The 18,467-nt window shown below is 44.1% G+C and overlaps 2 protein-coding genes and 1 long non-coding RNA gene across 15 annotated transcripts in view; 1 reads left to right on the top strand and 2 right to left on the bottom strand.

Annotated features, from left to right (window-relative positions):
- C11H16orf70 (chromosome 11 C16orf70 homolog) overlaps positions 1 to 8,198 on the bottom strand; it is a 40,747-nt gene extending 32,549 nt beyond the window's left edge. For 10 of the 11 annotated variants that reach the window (XR_004499009.1, XR_004499010.1, XR_004499008.1 and 7 more), the window contains exons 1-2: positions 7,613 to 7,879; positions 2,781 to 2,863 (exon numbers count right to left, since the gene is read on the bottom strand). Coding sequence is in view for 6 of the 11 variants with exons in the window: in XM_033517117.1 (XP_033373008.1) it covers positions 2,781 to 2,863; positions 7,613 to 7,676 (147 nt within the window). In the remaining 5 variants the exon portion in view is untranslated. Of the gene's footprint in view, positions 1 to 2,780; positions 2,864 to 7,612; positions 7,880 to 8,113 lie in introns of those variants that run through there. The other variant, XM_019008026.2, reaches the window with a different exon arrangement.
- Positions 7,189 to 11,061, top strand: LOC107209873. Of its 2 annotated transcripts, none has more exons than XR_001523735.3 (3): positions 7,189 to 7,617; positions 9,288 to 9,476; positions 10,758 to 11,061. It is a non-coding gene; the product is annotated as an uncharacterized LOC107209873 (long non-coding RNA). The 2 variants fall into 2 exon arrangements; XR_001523734.2 differs by having other exon boundaries at positions 7,190 to 7,684.
- A 4,716-nt stretch (positions 11,062 to 15,777) lies between these two features.
- CBFB (core-binding factor subunit beta) overlaps positions 15,778 to 18,467 on the bottom strand; it is a 37,470-nt gene continuing 34,780 nt past the window's right edge. For both annotated transcript variants that reach the window (XM_015640135.2, XM_015640134.2), the window contains exon 6: positions 15,778 to 18,069. In XM_015640135.2, coding sequence (XP_015495621.1) covers positions 18,047 to 18,069 — 23 coding nt within the window. In that variant the 3' untranslated portion in view covers positions 15,778 to 18,046. The remainder of the gene's footprint in view (positions 18,070 to 18,467) is intronic.

Raw genomic sequence — 18,467 nt, 5'->3', positions numbered from 1 at the left:
CATCAGCACTGTTTTCTAGCCTTGCCACTTTCTGAGCACTTTCATGTGCATGTCCCACCCCTTCACAAACCATATAGTCAAGCAATCAGATCCTAGACTTGATATCCCTAGGTCAAAACAAGCCATGGGGTTTTCCATCCCCTGTGATGCAGATTTCCTGTTCCTCTGGATCACTGCAGTAGCTTCTCCTGAAGCTGGTCCAGTTTGAGCTCTTTCCTGAACACCAGTGATCTGGTTTGTCAACTCTCTCTGAAATGAAACTCTCACAACATTTCACATAACGCCATCAATACCTCACTCTTGCCGACAAACTTTGATGGCTCTGTGTAGAACTGAAGCAGCACTGCAACAGATCTATAACCTTCAGATAAAAAGCCTAATGTTGATTGTCACAGTCATTTTCTAGTCCCTTATAAACCTAATTTAGAAAGGCTGCAGATAGAACAAAAAACCCTTGTAGAATTTTGACATTCAAATACACCAGCAGAGCTGTTCTGCTATGGGATATACTCTGCATTTCACTGGTCTCTAAACAGTTTTCATAACATTATTCCAAAATTAATGAGAGCATTACAAGTACTTTCAAGTGGGTGGGGAAAAAAGCCCCAAACATCTGAGGAAAAGCTTCAGCAAATAGCTGTTCTATGCTGGCATATTTTCTAATAGATGGAAAGATTCAAAGGTCCAAATTTAGTTCATGTGACTTTTAATACACAAAATAGAACCCCAAGTATGAAAGATGATGCCAAGAAGCAACAGAAGAGATCTTCCTGAAGGAAGCACCACAGATGTGCAGTTCTACTGCTAATCTGCATAAAGATGCAGGAAAAACTGTTATTACTGAACAATCCCATCAACCAAAATCCAGAGGAAGAAGCTCATGAAAACAAAGGCAATTAGTATCCCACTTAAACTGACCAAAATTGAGTTTAAATTATTTTCTTCACAGAAAAGGATTCATCAAGCTTTTTTTGGCACACTTTGGGCATCCCATTTATGTCAAGTTAAAGAGAGCACCATGGGCAGATCTAATTGCATTTAATTGCCATATAAATTTTTGAAAGGAAATACTCACTGCTGGAGTTCCAAGATCAGAAATTCAGTGCTTTAGATGCAACAGCTTTAAATAACATTTGATCACTATGCTCAAAGGCATTCTTTTACAAGGCAAAGAGGAAAAACATGAAGGCTGTTCAGGTACAGTTTTTCTACATAGAAGTCATGCATGGCAAAGTTAATTTAAAGCTTTGCATCTTCTAAGAACTGAGCTCTTTGTGCTCAGCTGCTAATGAAATGCACGACACTCTGCATGACACTCTCATGAGGGTGAGGACAGAGCCAGACAGTCAAATGCAGGCCCTGAGTGGTGTGCAAAAAATAAAAAAAAATAAAAAAAAAAAAAAATCAGGCACTGAATTGCAATAATATACAGAAAAAAAAATAATCAAAACTATTCCAGAAAGTTGGGAAGAACTATTTTGCTAAGACTATGCAGATGCTGAAACATTTTTACATTTATGACATTTTGGGGAAAAAGAAACCCCAAACCACTAAACCTGCCCTCTGCAGCCAGAATAGAAGTTCAGTGTACACAGTCAATAACAATGTAACTTTCCAAGAGGTGTAAAAGACCAAGGAGCAGTATACCTCTGCTTTAGTAGTTCAGTTTAGCACTGAACTACTAAACCTTCTGTGCTTCTACAAGCTGAGTGGAACAGGAACCATCATTTATATAAGCAACCCTAGAAATAATTCAATCGCACTACAGTAAGAAAAACTAAAACCTCCAAAGAATACAAAAAACAAGGAATGTGTTTACTGCCAGACAGATGCTCCCATGCATTAATCACAAGGAGACAGATTTGCACTTCAGTCATCATAAAATTTATAAATCTACATAAAGTGAAAAAAAGAGATAATTCATTTAATAACATGAAATATGTATCCAGCACTGAACACCAGAGTCAAGGTTGTTCTTAGCCATTCAGTACTCACTGAAAATGCACAAGGCATGAATCCTTATTTTTATACAAACTAACATTGTACAGACTCTGCCTTTTTCCTGATGCAAAGAGCTTTAATTTGCAACATATGAATATCATCTTATTAATGCGCATTGCACATAAAACATCTGGAGAGTCCTTTGAGACATCTGAGACTCCTTTGTCCTATCTCGTCTTACACTTCCATCAGAAAAACATATTTTACTTGATCAAGCAGAAGGGTTTTACTTCTAGTCCCCTTTTTGATGGGAGTCAGACCTATCAGGAATTAAATGCTGAGTTTTGAAGAATGATTAAAATATTTGTAGCTAGCTTAAATCACTGCACCCACTTTCTGCAGACAATCTTGCAGATGTGGAGAAGAGGTGTGTAAGGTTTTTCATGGGATTCTTCATCACCATTGGACCAAACACAAAAGCAGAAAGTAATCAGTGATTCAGTTCTTTACACTGCAGCACCACTTCACAATGATAAAGTAAATAGACTAGAATGAAATTGTCCAGCTAATTATGTAACATTTCACTTCTTAAAGGAAAAACAATGTCACTCCTCCATTGCATATCCAAAACTGATAGCTGTTAAATCACTGAACTGCTATGCTGAAGATTATTACCTCTGACACAAAACTTATAAAAGCTGCATCTCTCGTGCAGGGGCAATAATTTGGTGCAGTTCAATTTCAAATAGCCCCACAAGTCACACAATATGTATGTGAGCACAAAGCATGTTTTAATTCACCATGAGGTGCGTTTGCTGGCCAGCCCGTGCACTACTCACCTGCTCACTGTAGAGAACCTGGACGTTTTTGATAATGCGACAGTGTTTCTGAAGAATTGCTACAGCCTGAGCCAACGGCATTCCTGGAAATAAAAACAGGTGTATTTCTTCAGTGCAGAGACCAGCTAACAAAGATTTTTAACAGCAAGGTTACTCATGAGGTAACCAAACCACCATCAGCAAACACTGAGTTACAACAGAAAGGTATGTGGTCAACAAACAAGCTGACTTGAGTCATGGTATCAGCACAGACCTGGTGTTTGGAAACAAAAAAGCCATTGTTTATCTACCTACAGTTGTTAGGCATATATGAAAAAAAATATCTCTAGACACAAAATTAAACAGCAAAGCTCAAGCAGAAAAAGCAAAGAGCTTGCCACAGCCTGTGCAGAGGATCTTCTGCTTTCTGGGGTCATCAGTCCAATAACTGATAAAACAGCTCGTATCAGACTCCACCGGAGCTGGCTAGAGCACTGCTATTCACATTCAATACTTTTTATGCTTAGTAAAACACTTTTCATGGCACACACTTTTTTATTAAGCTTGATGAAGTACTGGGTATTCATACCAGACACATACAAATATTAACACAGAGGAACGATTCTCCTTAGACCTAAAAGGCCACATTAGCCACTGATATGGCTCTATTTGTGTCAAAGAAGAAACTTTGTATATCTTGTCTGTAAACTGAGAAGATAGACTAAAAATTTGGTTCAACTGAGGCAATACGCGTACAGTCACTCAACTTCTCAGACATTTTCAAGGGCTTTTTTTCTTTCCTTATTGTGTATCTTATCTTTACAACTATATATTTCTGAAAGCAGAATGGAACAGCTGATTCTGCAGAAAAAAATAGCACCACACCATCTCATCATTTATCACACTAAAAACCTTTGTTGCCTTTCCAAATGAAATGTGATCACATTCCTGGATTCAAAGCAGGCATTTATAAAGCGAGGTTATGAGATCATAATTGTGAAGTTTTATTTTCCTACTAACTGCTGCTAGTCAATTTAGATTAGTTATCTGACATTTTATTTCCATTCCCTGCCCTGTCCTTTCCTATTTCTAATTTTTAAATGTTTAGAAAGTTGGCCTGATTAGGGATAATTTACCTCAGAACCTACACTTTTATTACATTCAAAAATTTTAGTTACTAGCTGCACCTCTCAAACTCAGACAGTATATCATGCTTTAAAGCACCTTTTTAGACATTGTCTACAGTATCAAAGTGAGAAAACTCTTTCCATGTATATCTATTTATAACAGACACACCTAGCTCACCATGGCTACTGCTTTAAAATAATAATGGCATAACACTATAAAAAAAAACAAACCAAAAACATCATTCTCATTGTCATGCCCATATATTGCAGCTTTGCTGAAATGATGAAATCAAGTTTTGGCAAAACAGATGTACAGATTAGAACTACAGTGATTCAATTTGCAAATACCATATACAAACATGTCTGAGAAACTGGTTTTCACCTTAGCCCATAATTCTGGGGACAATTTGGTTTGCAGCTAGAAATTATACATCAGTAGATGATATTAAGTAAAAAAGAATTATTATTTTAATAACAGTAATGAAATTAAAATGCAGAGCCACACAATAAAGAAGCACTGTTTCCTATTATCTAGGAAATAGCAGTTGCCTTGTAGTCTAGGCAGCAGAGTTTGAAGATGACAGCTATTATGTATTAGATAATATTTTCAAAATGGAACAGAAACATGAATAGCACCAAGAAGTTAAGATCAAAGATGCTGCTGTAAAAGTTCCACATTTCTCAACCTAGTAAAATGTATGAATCCAGCAAAAAAAGTAAGGTTGACTGAGGAGTATAAAAACCACATTTTAAGTCAGTATTCATAAAAGACTTGCAGAGCTCAAACTATGAGCTCATTTAAAAAATAAACCAGTGGCACAGGCTGAAGCCCAGCCAACACAGCTGACAGGGCCCATACACCGATGGTGCCGGCAGCCTGTGAGGATTCGGTCAAAAAGCACCGGTTGAAGTGCAGAAACACCGAGTTTGGGCTGTAGTTTGATGTAAACTGATGCAATCCTGGGCTGGTAAGTGTGCAAACAGATGGCTCATGTGACTCTCTTACTCACAGTTTTCTCAGGCTGCAAGCAAATGGACATGGACTGGCTTGGTCCAGTTTTCAGTAACTGAGAATCAAACAGATTTGCCCATACAGCTGCTTAGCAGAGCTACAGTGGGCAACCCAAATTCTCCAAGAACAGTTTACAGGACCCAAAATGTGTTCAACAGCCAGTATCCTCCCTCTGCCTCCATTTGCAGAAAGTCAGAGGGATAAAAAAAATGGGTTATTTTTCTCCATTCTTCTCACACACAACATCCCCTTTTTCCTCAACATTCGCCAGCCTTTGCAGTCAAAGAGGAAAACAAAGAATTCTTTTTCCTGCTCATCAGGCAGGGGGAATGGGGAAGCAAATATGGTATCCAGCACATCAGCCAGTCAACCAAACTGAGCCATGGCAGTAAGACCCACAGAGACCAGTGCTAGGGCTCTTGTGTCACAGACCTTTTCCTCTTCTAAGTGCTGGAATGATACAAGCAGCACAAGGCAGTTCTCTCATATACACTGGTCAGGAACATCATGGCTTGAAGCATCAGCCTATGCTAAGACTGCTTGGCTTGAAGGGATGAGGATAGAAGTGAATAAAGATTAGGAGGAAAATACAAGAAAATCTAAGATGGATCAAAATGCATTAAATGAAGATTTGTGAAACTCGGTACAAAAAGAAAGTATAAAGCGCAAGAGAAACGCAAGTATGCCTTAGAAATTATACATCTCAAACACTAATAATATAGCCATAGGCACTACAGAATAAGTATTTAATTGTCCTCTAAAACTGCAGGAATGTAGCCCGAGAGGTGCAGTAGCACAGGTATCTAAACTCAGTCTTGGTTAAATTTTTTATGCTCTAGTCACATAGTGAGTCAACACTGGAGCCAGAAACAGAATCCAAAAAGTCATGTACAAAATTTTCCTGGCATTTCCCCTCAGTCATCTCCATTGTGGGCACAGTACTGGAAGCCAGAGTCAGCAGCAGCTCAGGAATACTGCCATTAGTTCTGCTAAGAGCAGAGCTAAACAAATAATGAGTAGAACAGTGCTGGCAGTGAGAGTCCCATTTACACCAGCACTACCAACGCCGCTGCCACTAACACAGCTGAACCAGCTTTGTCAGCAGGGACAATCTTCACACAACATCGCTGCTGCACGACAAAGTTAAGTATCCTAATACCTAGTCAGCCTCCTGCTCTGCACCAGCAGGTCATGCTAATTATATATTAGACACATCACATGGTGGCTATGTTTACTCCAAGAAATACAGCTGAGTTTCCTCTCTCTCACATCTATGCCTGTGTGTGTGCGTGCACATAGACAGAGACATTGTACAATTTTAATCATGAGACTGCATTAACAGGCTTTCCTTGGGAAAAGGAAAAACATTCTCTCTTTCCTTTTCTTGTTTTGATATGGAAAATGCAGGGGAGCTGGTACTCTGTATTCATGAAGACAGGGTATGCAGCTGGAGGTTACTTTTCCCCGGGTAACACAGGCACTAAAGGATGGCAGAAGGTCAGGCAAAGTTGAGAGCACAGAACATTTAGGGTACAAGGAGTTCACCAAGATTTCGAAGGGTGGGACCTGAGGTGCTATAATTAGCCTCCAAAAGCCATTTAGCCCTGTCAGTAACCATCAAGTTGTACTTGACTGAAGTCACAGCAGCATAAACAGCCCTTTGTGTTTGATGGGTTTCATATAAATAACTCCAAGGCACAACACCACTCCTTAGGTCCAACCTAGTTAAGGACAACTGTGTAACAGCGTCTTTTGGAACAGTCTGTCCCTTCCCTGTCACAGGTGACAAGTGCAGCAGCCCAAGTGTAACTCAAGTTCAAGAGGGCTGACACACAGTGCCTTGTTTACATCTACCAAACTCCTATCCCAATTAACTTCACACAGTGCTACAGCAATGATGGAAAATGGTAATAAAAGAGGCCAACACTTGTATGACACAATCACTCAAAAAAGGTGATATTGACTGTATTTTCTGAGAGTTTTAAGGACTACCAATATCTGCTTGAAAACACAGGTCACCTGAAGAATCCACACCATCTCATTTCAACTGCACATTTAAGTGTCCCTCCTGAGCACCAGCCAAATTTGCATCAGCTGGGGGCAAGTTTTTTCTCATCACAGTACACAGAGCAATAACTGGTAGGGAAGGAGTACTCAGCGAGATGAAAAATACCAATGATTGGGGGGGGGGGAAACACTTGTCATCTAACCCTGAGAAAATCTCCAAAGTTTACTTTCTCCACTATTTCGCAACCCAAAGAAATTGTGAAACTCGACTCATGTTTATGAAGGGTTTGTACAGAAAAGCACAGCATTTACAGTAAATATCAGTTCACAGCTGAAGCTGCCAATATCACCTGACACATATTCAGGTGACAATCAGTACATTCATGCTTCCTCCTTTAGGAGTTATTTAAAAGAATGACTAGTCTCAGATGGCAAGACAAAAGAAAGCAAACGAGCAGATGAAAGCACAGTCAGATAAACAAAGCACAAGTTGGCACGCAAAAGTCAAGACAAAACTATAAACTACAAGGAAATCCTTAAAGCTCGTACTTTAGTATTTTTAGCGACGGCGAAAGGTGAGCTTTGGCTCTCGCTCCCTTTCTCTCACCAACTCCCCGAAAGCACCGGGAGAGGCCTTACGGACGCCGGATGCCGAGGGGAGCGCATCGCCCCTCTCACGGCCAGGGCCGGGGAAGGAACACACTCACCTAAGGTGAACTCCCATTGCTCGTTCCCCAGAGACCGCTCGGGCACCACCTCCAGATCTAGCATTGGCTCAGGTAGCGCGGAGGCCGCGGGCTGGCACGGCGGGTCACCGGGTCGCTGCGCCGGACCCCTGCGGAGGGACGCGGGAGGGAAGCGGGAGGGAAGCTCGCAGCCCGAGCCCGGCCCCGCCACCGCCCCCTGAGGGGACTCGCCGCCCCCAGCCCCCGGGGGCAGCGCTGGCTCACAGCGGGGCCCCCGCTTCGGGCCGCGAGGGGGGAGGCGCGGGCTCCGCCGCTACAGCAACCGGCCGCCCCTCCCCGCCCCGCGGCCCCGCCGCCCGCGCCCCCCGCCCGCTCGCCCCGCCCGGTCCCGGAGCGCGGGCGGCGCGGCCCCGGCGGGGCAGGGGAGCGGCCGCGGCCCCGCCGCTCGTCCCGGCAGTCCCGGCCCGGCCTGAGGGGCCGGGGGGGCTCCGACCCCCCCCGCGCCGCGGGGCCGCGACTCACCTCACTTGCGGCTGCTGAAAAAGTGCTTTGCAGCTGTCGTCAGGCGCGCCCGCGCGGGGGCGGGGCCAGGGCGGGGCCGGGGGTGTGCGCCCCGCCCCCCGACCGTAGGCGAAGGGGGAAGGCGTCGGCTTGGCGAGTGGGAGCCTTGGGTTCGAGTCCCGGCCCCGCCCTGTCGGCAGACGAGGCTCAGAGCTGTTGCGGCAGCCCCCGTTACACCCAACGCGATAACCTCGGGATTCAAAACAAAATAACCAACCCAAACCACAGCCCAGGGCCATCCAGTTTTTCCAGTTGAAAGGCCAGAGTGGAGGAAAGAAGAGTGAAGGAGGAATTAGTCAGTGGCACGAGCAGAGTTACCGGAATGAGCTCGGGAGTGACTCAGTGAGGAAGAGAGGAACGAGGTCACTGGCTTTGCAGTGTTGTCTGAGCAAACACGACTACTGCCACCCAAGAGTTCTGACCCCAGGAAAGCCCACATTTCCCTTGGGGCTCACCACGCAGGAACCTGCTTTGGTCACGCCCAAAGGCCCCAAAAATATCCACAGAGCTGAGGAGGAAACTGAACCCCCCCAGTATGCCAGGATGTGCCACCACCCAGGACAACCCACATCAGACCAGACCTCGTTTTTATGTGGAAACTTGATCCAAGATGAAAGGCACGAGGTTAAGCATTGCCCAAATAAGCAGAGAACCAAAAGAGAAAAACCAAGGATATGGACCCGTGCCATGCTCACACAAAGTGACACCTCTGGAGCAGGGAGGCACTGGTGGTGGTGGAAATTCAGGAGGGTGCAGAGGGTGTGGAAGCAGCTGTAATCCTTCTGTTGGCAGGTTGAGGCTCCAGGAGGGGCAGAGGACTAAGGGGAGATGCATTTTTTCCGTATTTATTTGAGGATCGTAGCAGAGAAACATCTCCTTGGGTGATACCCATCTTCTGTCCCCTGTCCCCTGCTGCATCCCTCCAGGTGGTGATGCTCAGTCCTGGCCTGACCCCACGCTCCATCCCTGTGCCCACCATGTCCCAGCAAGGTCTGCAGCAGGGCAGCCCCATCACATGGGCTGTCCCACAGCAGGACAGAAAACATCAGTAAAGCACACCCTTCAGGCAGCCCAACACAGGAATTTGAGGGTTGCATATTTTGAAAAAAATAAAGTCAAGCAAAATTTCTTCTAGGTTTGGACTGGGACTCCTTCCCACAGGCAGAGCAAGCCATGACTGGCAGGGGGGATCAAAGCATTAAAAAGAAATCCTAGTCATGTTTGGGAGCAGGACCTTGGCCAGGCTCGACTCTGATCACATTTCTCAGCATCTCTCTTCAGGTCACAGAGCTGTCAAAACTCTGAGGTTTGATCAAAATCAAAGGTGAGATTTTAATGTATATGGCATGGAGCAAGCCCCAGGGAAATTAGTTTTCCCTTGAAGTCAGCTGCATGTTGCTCTATTTATTATTCATGCCTTGCTTGCTTTTTTATTTTTAATCCAAGCATGGTGACATCTTAATATGCTGAAAAGCACTGAGGTGCTGCCAGTGTTTCCCCTTCACTCCAGCCCTCTGACACATCTTTATTGGCTCAAAAAAAGAAATTAGCCTTTCCTCTCCCAGGAGCAGGGCTAATTCTTATAAGCTACTTGCCTCTCTCCAGCTCACTATAGATGTAGGAAATATATATATATATTTGTATATATTCAGTATTTGTGTATTGTTTATATGTAAGTTCATGCTATGGCACCCATAAGGAAGGTATCATATCATATCATATCATATCATATCATATCATATATCATAGCATATATATTTTAATATATTATATAATGTATATAATATATTATATAATATATATTGTATCTTCTATAATGTATATAATATATTATATAATATATATTATATAATATAAGAAAGTACTAATCATATAACATACTATCATACATATGTAGCTAGAAATTTTGCATACCTCATTCATTTAACAGAACAAAAAGCACAGCCCCTACTTTTAAGCAGGTCCACGGCACATTCAGCCCTCAGGATGAGGTGCTGGGTAGAAAACAGGCGGGTACAGATCAGTTTGTGCTTTGCAGAACCCTTCTCCACCTCATTTCTGTGCTTGATGATGCCCTTTGACTGCCCAGTGCTGCAAACTGGGGGATACAACAGTCTGGGATTTCATTAAAATCAAACCCCCAGGAGTGACTGGAGGAGCCCCCAGGCTCCCCAGTGACTCCAGGCAGGGTGACACTTTTGAGGTAGATTTGGCAAAGCATCATCATTCTGGCAACTGCTCATGACAGGGAAAACTCCAATTTTAAAAGTATAAAATTACCCTTCTTACTCTCCAGATTATGGAGCACTTCTTGGAAAATTCAGCCCCAGGGCTCAGGAAGCAATGCACAGCTTTCTGAAAATCATAATCAATTTTTAAAGCCTGGTTCTGTTGTTAATGTTTCTGACTGAATGAATGGCATTGGGTGCATCCATTGGAGATGCTTCTACCAAAGCTTTGTGATCCCATCACATTTGGGGGTGAGATCAGCAGCTATAAGGGATTAATGGATTTTTACCGATTTTTTCTAGAATTTTTCTGATTTTTTTTTTACTTAAGTTTTTTTGTTTGTTTGTTTTTTGTTTTTCTAAATTCTACACGTCAGCGGGCAGATGTTGGCTGAGAAGAGCTGGGCTTTTCAATCCATCTGGTTAAAAGAAAGCAGAAAACACAAAAGCCACCAGGAGGGACAACAGCTCCCCGGGGCTCGCAGGCGTGGGATGCAGCGTGCGCAGAGCGAAGGAGAGCTGCCCTCTCCCGATCGGATTCAAGAGCAGCACAGAGCAGGTCTGTGAGGAAATCTGCCCTGTGGCTGCTCGTAAAAATGGGTTGGAAGCAGATCCCAGCCTTGGCAGCGCTGATTGAGTTGGAAGAAAGATATTTGCTATAAAGCTCTGAAGTTGCTCTGATTTTTTGGAGGTGCATTTCCTGCTGCGAGGCTCTGGGTTGGCACTCAGGAATGAGTCCAAACAGGGTTGGAGCTCCAAGAGGGAACCTTACACTCTCCAGTGGGGGGGATTATCCCGCCTCTTCAGGGGGATTTATCCCACAGCCAAGGGTTTTGGGTCCCACCGAGCTGGGCAGTGCCCCATCAGTGCCAGGCTGATTGTCACAGCTGATGATGAGGAAGGGCCATGGGGTATGAGAAGGAGGGCGGTAAGGTCAGCCCCCTACGCCAGCCTGCTCCAGCCCTGGTGCTTGGGGTTTTACCATTCAGAGGAAGGTGAGTCAGAGCTGCAGGGGTCCTCTCAGAGCCCCTGAAGATCTCTGCCCATTTTGCCACTCATTTCTGGTGGACAAGCGGTGAAGGTGTGATCTGAATCTTATTCACAGGCTGTGATGGACAGAACCAGCCACAGAGATGCTCTTTGAGCCTCGCTCAAATGCAGTGCCCTCCAGTCCCACTGGCACATCCTGCCCTGGATGCAGAGCTCTGGGTGTGGAGAGAGTTTGAAGGAGCTGGTGAGGAGGCACCTTGTGGGGGTTGGTGGTTTCAGAAAGTGACGCAGCCCCTGGGACCACCAGCACCAGGTCCTGGCAGTCATACACCAGATGTGCTTTGCAGAGCAGAACTGAAAGCAGAACCAAAAAGAGGATCTGTCCTCTCCTCTGTGTGGGAGCATCCGCCAAGTGGCTCTGGGCTGGGGCTGCCGCTGCCAAAAAAGTGTTTGGGGGTTCCTCAGCAGCAGCTCTGACCTGAGCAGAAGGCAATCACTGGGCAGTTCAGGGACAGTCTGTGCATGCAACTCTGCCTGTCCCTCCCCTCCCTCCTCGCCCTGGGCCCCAGACCTCAAACACAGCCAGAGCAAATGACCTGGAAGGTTCCCTGCCCATCGCAGGGTAGGCTGGGCTAAATGCTCTCCAAGATTTCTTCCAGCCCTGAGCATTGTATGATTCTGTGACCTGGAGCTGGATCACAGCTGGCTCTCATGCAGGGCTAAGCAGCCCCAACTATCCTCCTCCTCCTCCTGGGCTGCAGTAGCTGTGGGCACAGACTCCTGGCTCCATGGACAGGCTACTCAGGCAGCTGCAGGCTGGTGGCAACCCTCTGGTTGGCTGGGGCAACTGGGGAAGGCCAGTGAGGAGCTGGATGGTGCTGGAAGGGGATTGCAGCATCTCATCTCCAGGTGTCTCACTGTGGTGCTGCCCCACGCAGGGGCTGCAGTGCTGTGAAGGACAGGGCTGTTCAGCTCTTGGTGGGGTGGGAGGGGACCTGGTGCTTCCTCTGGGTAGGTGGCACATCATTCTAGGAAGTGAGATACTCAGCAGCCTTCCTGCTCAGCTGCCTCTTTAATAAGAATTGTTTTCTGGTAAGAGTTGTCCCCACCACGGCTTTGTTTGCAATCCAGCAGCAAACCCACATTGCCTCCACCAACCTCTCTGCTCTCCTCCAAGCTTAGAGCTCCCAGGGTTTAACTAGCAGGCCACTCCCCCTGTGCACCTCTGCTGTGAGGGGCCAAAGCCCTGAAATTCTTCCAAACTCCTGCAACAGCAGCAGAACCACCCCAGTCATCTGCTTCAGTAAGAGTCACATGGGCAGTGACCAGGGACAAGTGCATCCCGCAGACAAAAAGCTTTGGTTCCCTTACACTGCTTGTTTCTCCATGCCTAAACTTTGCTGGGTTTTTGTAAGGTATGAATAACAAAAGCTGAGAGGGTTGGGCATGCAGGTGGGAAAGGGTCAGAGGGACGGAGTCTCCCAGCAAGTCAGTGGATAACAGCTGGAAAAACCAGGAGCTTCCAGGTGTAAACTTTGCTCCTTCTCTATAAGGTCTCTCTCTTTTCAAGTGAAACCCATTACTTGCTCCAGTGAAGAAAAAAGATTGCTAAGAGAGAAAGGTGTCAAAGCCACCAGTTCCTATGAAAAGTAAAGCCTGTAGAACTAGAGAAAGTGGAGCCCCAGGAAAAGCCATGGCCTCCAAGACCCCATCATCAAGTCAACAGGGTAGAGAACAGTTACATATCAGGAGAGTTGTGGGAAGCAACAGAGACTTGGCAGAAGTCTCACCAGCTGTGATAAACAGTGGACTAGGCCCAGTAAGAGGCACAAAACTGAGCAAGAAGCGTCCTGGTTTCCCACTCCTTTCCCCAGCCATCCGCTGTGCCAGGTGACAGCACCAGAGAGGCAGCACTCAGCTCTTCTGTGCTACTTTCCCCCCCTCTCACTCCTGAGCTTTAAGAAATGAGCCCAAGGCAATTCTGAAAATTCACTTATCTCAACCTGTAATTGAGAAACCTATTTAATAGTTACTTAAACCCGAGCAGCTCTGGGCGTGCAGCAGCTGATGAATATGCATGGCCTGGGATTTACATTTGGTGGCAGTGTGAAGACAGGATGTCAGGCAAATGAGCTATGAGAAACGTTGCCCATGCAAATGTTCACTCTGCTCTAACTTCTCACTGTAATTCCCATCCTTGAAGCCATTTCTGTCATTCTCTTATTTGCATTGGAAATGTAGTCACAAAATAATGCAACTTCACAGAAATTGGTCCTATTTCTGTGCAGACAGGATGGATTCTTTAATATATCTGTGACAGAGTGGAGTCCTGAACTAACAGCAAACAAAAAAAAAATATATAGAAGTCCTGCCAAGATCATCCCAGGTCATGTAGTTCTGGAGTTCTCTGAAACCACATCTTCATCTAACTTCCCAGCCCTTACCTGAACTAGGCTTGTTATTAGACAAACCATCATAGATCTGCAGGAACAGAAAAGCTGCTGTTTTCACTCACAGTTCATTTTCTCAGTTTTCTGCTTTCAGAAAGAGGACCATAAGCCTAGGACAGCTGCTGTTTCCCTCAAGAGAAACTAGGAAACCTGCTTATCCATGTTTTAAGGACTTCAGTAAAGGGACTAAACACTGAGAACCCCACCTGCAATGCTGCATCCAGCTCTGGGTTCCTTAACAAAAGGGCATGGACCTGCAGGAGCAAGCCCAGAGGAGACCACAAAGAAGCTCTGAGGGCTGGAGCACCTCTCCTGTGTAGACAGATCAGCCTGGAGAAGGTTCCAGGGAGACCTTAGAGGCCTCCCAGTAAGCAAAGAGGCTGGAGAGAGACTTTTAACAAGGGCATGGAGTGACAGGACAAGGGGAAATGACTTCAAACTGACAGAGAGGTTTAAGTTAGATATCAGGAAGAAACTCTTCACTGTGAGGGTGGTGAGGCCTGGCACAGGTTGCTGGGATGCCCCATCCCTGGAAGCATTCAAGGCCACGTTGGATGGGGCTCTGAGCAACCTGGTCTAGTGGGAGGTTGGAACTAGATGAGCTTTAAGCTCCCTTTCAATCCATACTACTTCAGAATTCTGAGAAACAGTTAATACTCTGTGCTCTCTTGGGTCATGTAGGAACAGGGGGTTAAAAAGCCCAGCTGGTAATGACCATACCCCTCCCCTGCTGTGATTTGGCTCCAGGTCCTGACATCCTTCTCAATTCCAATAAGCTCCAGCATTTCCAGTGGTCTTTCACTCCCTCATCAAGGACAGCCATTCCTAACCCATGCTAGTTAAGGCACTGGATCGCAATGCTTTTAAAATTCTTTTCTGCTGTATGTGCCTCATGCAGGGAGATTTTCAGATTCCCTTTGCTAGTCACACACTTGAGAGGGCAAATTCTATCTAGGAAGAGCCAAGTGCCTCTCTCCTTCACCTTCAGCCAAGAAAAAGCTGTACCAGTACTGCACTCATCCACTTGTGATGTACCTTGGGCAGAAAAATGAATCCTTCCATGAGCTTGCAGGTAAATGGACAAATTACCCAACAGCTTTATGAACAGCTGTTTACAGATGCCTTTAAAACACTGCCTGGACAGCAGAGTCTGCAGCTCTGACACCATTTGCCCTCAGCAAGAGAAGCAGAGCAACGTGGTTTGTCGTTTGTCTCTTTTAGAAGCCACCTTCCCTTTCACACTGAAGAACATCTCCAGGAAAGCCACAGGTTATGGCAGTGCTGTTGTTATTTGGTGCTCTCTGGTCTGTTCACAGCCAGATTGTAAAAGTCTAAAATAAGGTTATTTGTTATCCTTTAGTAAGTGTTCCTAAAGCATTGTTATGAAACAAGCAATCCTCTACTTGATTTCAGTACTTAACCACTGTCCTTCAGTCAGTGTTAGCTACTTGAAGTTATACCACCTACAATTTTAGCAGCTTCAGAAAGTTTTCAGGTGTAGTATACAACATTCATGTTTTCCCCACAGAACCTCACTGCATTTCCCCACTTCCTGATGTTACACATGTAATTCCCCTGGTTCCCCCCTCACCCAAAATAGTACAATTAACAAAGTTTGGTGGCTGCTCTCATAATGTGCCCACAAACAGCACTCTGTAAGCACACACAGCCCTTGCTTGGGGCCCCTGGAGCAGATCCACACCTTCAGAGTAAGCAGGGCATATCAGTTGTAAGAAAGAAGACTTCTAGGGCAGCAAAATCCACATTTTGCCCAGTGCAGACCCTTTTATTAAAGGCTGCTCCCAGACAGCAGCTGAGCACAGCAGAGGAGAAGGGTCAGTTAGATAAGTGACCACTGGATGTCACCACTGCTTTAGCCACGGCCAGCAAGGCAGCCTTGCACCCAAACAAACACAGCAGCAGGGACTACCAGGGAGTCAAATAAACTTACAGCACCTTGTTTTCACTACACAGAAGTTTATTATGAAAGTTAAACATACAACACAAAAAGTAGCAAAAGCAATCCTGTAGCTTAAGGCAACTCTTACAGGAGATGAATTCAAGAAAGATGATGCAACTTCAGTTTAAATAGAAATTATGAAAAATATCAAATTGCATCAATAACTTAAAATGCACTTTAAAAAGTCTGCACTAACCAGCAGAGGGTAAGGGCTGTGATCTTAATGCCAGCATTAAGATATGGAAAGCAGCAGAATGCTAAATGATGATAGGGAAAGTTCAGTATTTACACAGAGATAGCAATGTTAATATCAGATAGCGTCATTTCCTGTGTACTTATGGTTTAAAACCACTGTCTGAAACGTTAGGAAAACCTTTTAAAATAAATCTTCAGACTATTCCATCAAAAATACACAGATGGCAGAGAAGATCCAAGGCTAGGGATGCGTGCAGATGCATGCGTGTGTCCCTTAAATAACTCTTTGCAGAAACACCTTAGAAAAATTATTTCTTTGGGGGAAGAAGAGCAAGAAGAATATGTGGCCACAGAGTGAAAAAGATTATCTTCCAGGTGAATCACATTTAAATTGAAGTATCAAAATATTTCTATTTGATGACATTCTCACAGTTTACAGTTAATGACATTTTTAAGTGAATGTTACATATTCATATTATTAACATACAAAGATTCTCCTTCACATTTAAATCTGCTTACATTTTTGCAAGACCTCTTTTGCATCAATCGTTTTGCCATTAATGAGGAATGTATAATTGTCTTAATTATAGAATTTAATGAAGATTTAGCTGTTCTAACCATATAGAGTTTCTACCTTTAAAATAATTCTTAAAATACTGGATTCATATCCCTTATTTTAAAAAGGTATTTAAGTGACATTTTTAATTAATCAGGCTGTACAGGAAGCACCACATTTTAACAAAGCCAAATGACATTACATTTCTAATCAATTTTCTTCAAATACTGTATGCAATGAAACCTTTGGAGCAAGTCCATTCACCATCACCCCAAATAAAACAAGATTAATTCATACATTAATTCATCCCAAATGTTACCCTGTTAGAAAATGCAATATATACTGCAACAGTCTTAATTTGCATAAGATTTAATAGAAGGGGCCTATGTGCAGTACAAGACTCCTGCACACAAGCTCATCTCAGCTTTTTACAATTCAGCACAACTTTACAAAAAGCCTAAGATATAAAATATACTTAAAGCAGTTATCTTAAACATGATTCAATATATATCACCTTGGCAGCTGATCACTTTTGTTCCCAGTTTAAACGCTGTTGAATCTGATTGTGGAGTTGCAGTATCCCTTTGAAGAGCTAGTTAAAAAAATCCCTGAATAAAACAGAAGCCAGCCTGCGACTTCCTCTGAGTTTCAGTAAAGCACTATATACAGGGTATAACAGCCACCCAAACTCACTTGGAACAGAATAAAATCTAAGAAAGATAATGGGGCAGAATGCATTAATGCATGAAAATACGCATTTTAAGATTTTTATAATTTTAAAAGTGGAACCAATGAATTGTTAACAGTTAAGTGAATACTGCAACTGTAACATTTACAAACCCACAAAGTTTGAAAACTGATTCCAACAGCTCTGATTCACTGGGTTTAGCTTGGAAATAATGCAAAATAATGTCAGCAGTTTTAAGAAGGTCTTGCAAATTTAGAAAAAAGAAAACTGAAAGATAAGAATGCATTATCTAAAATAAAGCAGGAACACAATAAAGACAATCAAATTTCCAAAAGCCCATATTAAAAAATTAAGCTTGGAATGCATTGGCTTCCAGCAGTTTACAAAAAAAAACAAAAAACACCCAAAAACAAAACCAAAAGTTGTTCTAAATCTGTAATATCTTGACCTATTTTTAAGTGACAATTTTTATTACAGTTGAGAAAAATGGTTTTATAGCTGCATAAGTTTCCATTTCACTAAAATAGTGCCAACAAAAATAAGTTTGCATAGAAAAACAAAATTTTGAATTGCCACTGGCTACATGCTTCAAATGGGAAATGCAGGTATTGTAACATAAACATAGTGCAAACCATGGCAGTTCGTGGTGACTTCGACTGCCGCAGGTCAGGAAACAGACCATAATATACCCAGTTATCACAGTTTCTGGTCTTTTATTCAATCCTTTGCCAAGTAGAAGCAATGCATGTGTGCAGACCCGTGGGACGCCTGCTGCTGCCGATTAACGTAGTTTGAGATCATCACCACTGCCCAGGTTAGAGCCAGGACTAGGGTCTTGCTGTCTTCTTGCCTGCATTAACAAACACACTGAGGATAAGTACCCATGAAACAATCAGTTATCTTATTCAGTATATTAACACAACTAATACCATAACCAATTTAAGGCAGAAACTGTAATTCAAGCAGTAAGCAAAACTGTAATTTTTAACATCAAAATCATTCTTTCCCCCCCAGTTCAGTTTACCCCCCAAAGCAGCCGGGCTCTCCGAGCAGGGCTGTGGGTCTGGCAGCCCAGCACTGTCCTGTCCTGGAGGGGCTCAGAGCCTGCTGTGCCTCCCCAGCCAGCCCAGAGCTCCCAGCAGGGCTCCAGGGCCCACACACCTGCACACTCACACTGCCAGCTTCAAACATAGCTTTAGCAATCAGCAAGAGACTCCCACAATAGTTAACTAACAATGTTGTGTCTCT

Source organism: Parus major, chromosome 11, assembly GCF_001522545.3.
Source record: "Parus major isolate Abel chromosome 11, Parus_major1.1, whole genome shotgun sequence".
Taxonomy (NCBI): Eukaryota; Metazoa; Chordata; class Aves; order Passeriformes; family Paridae; genus Parus; species Parus major.
The sequence above is the reverse complement of the archived record's forward strand: the minus strand, read 5'-3'. Positions and strand labels throughout refer to the sequence as shown.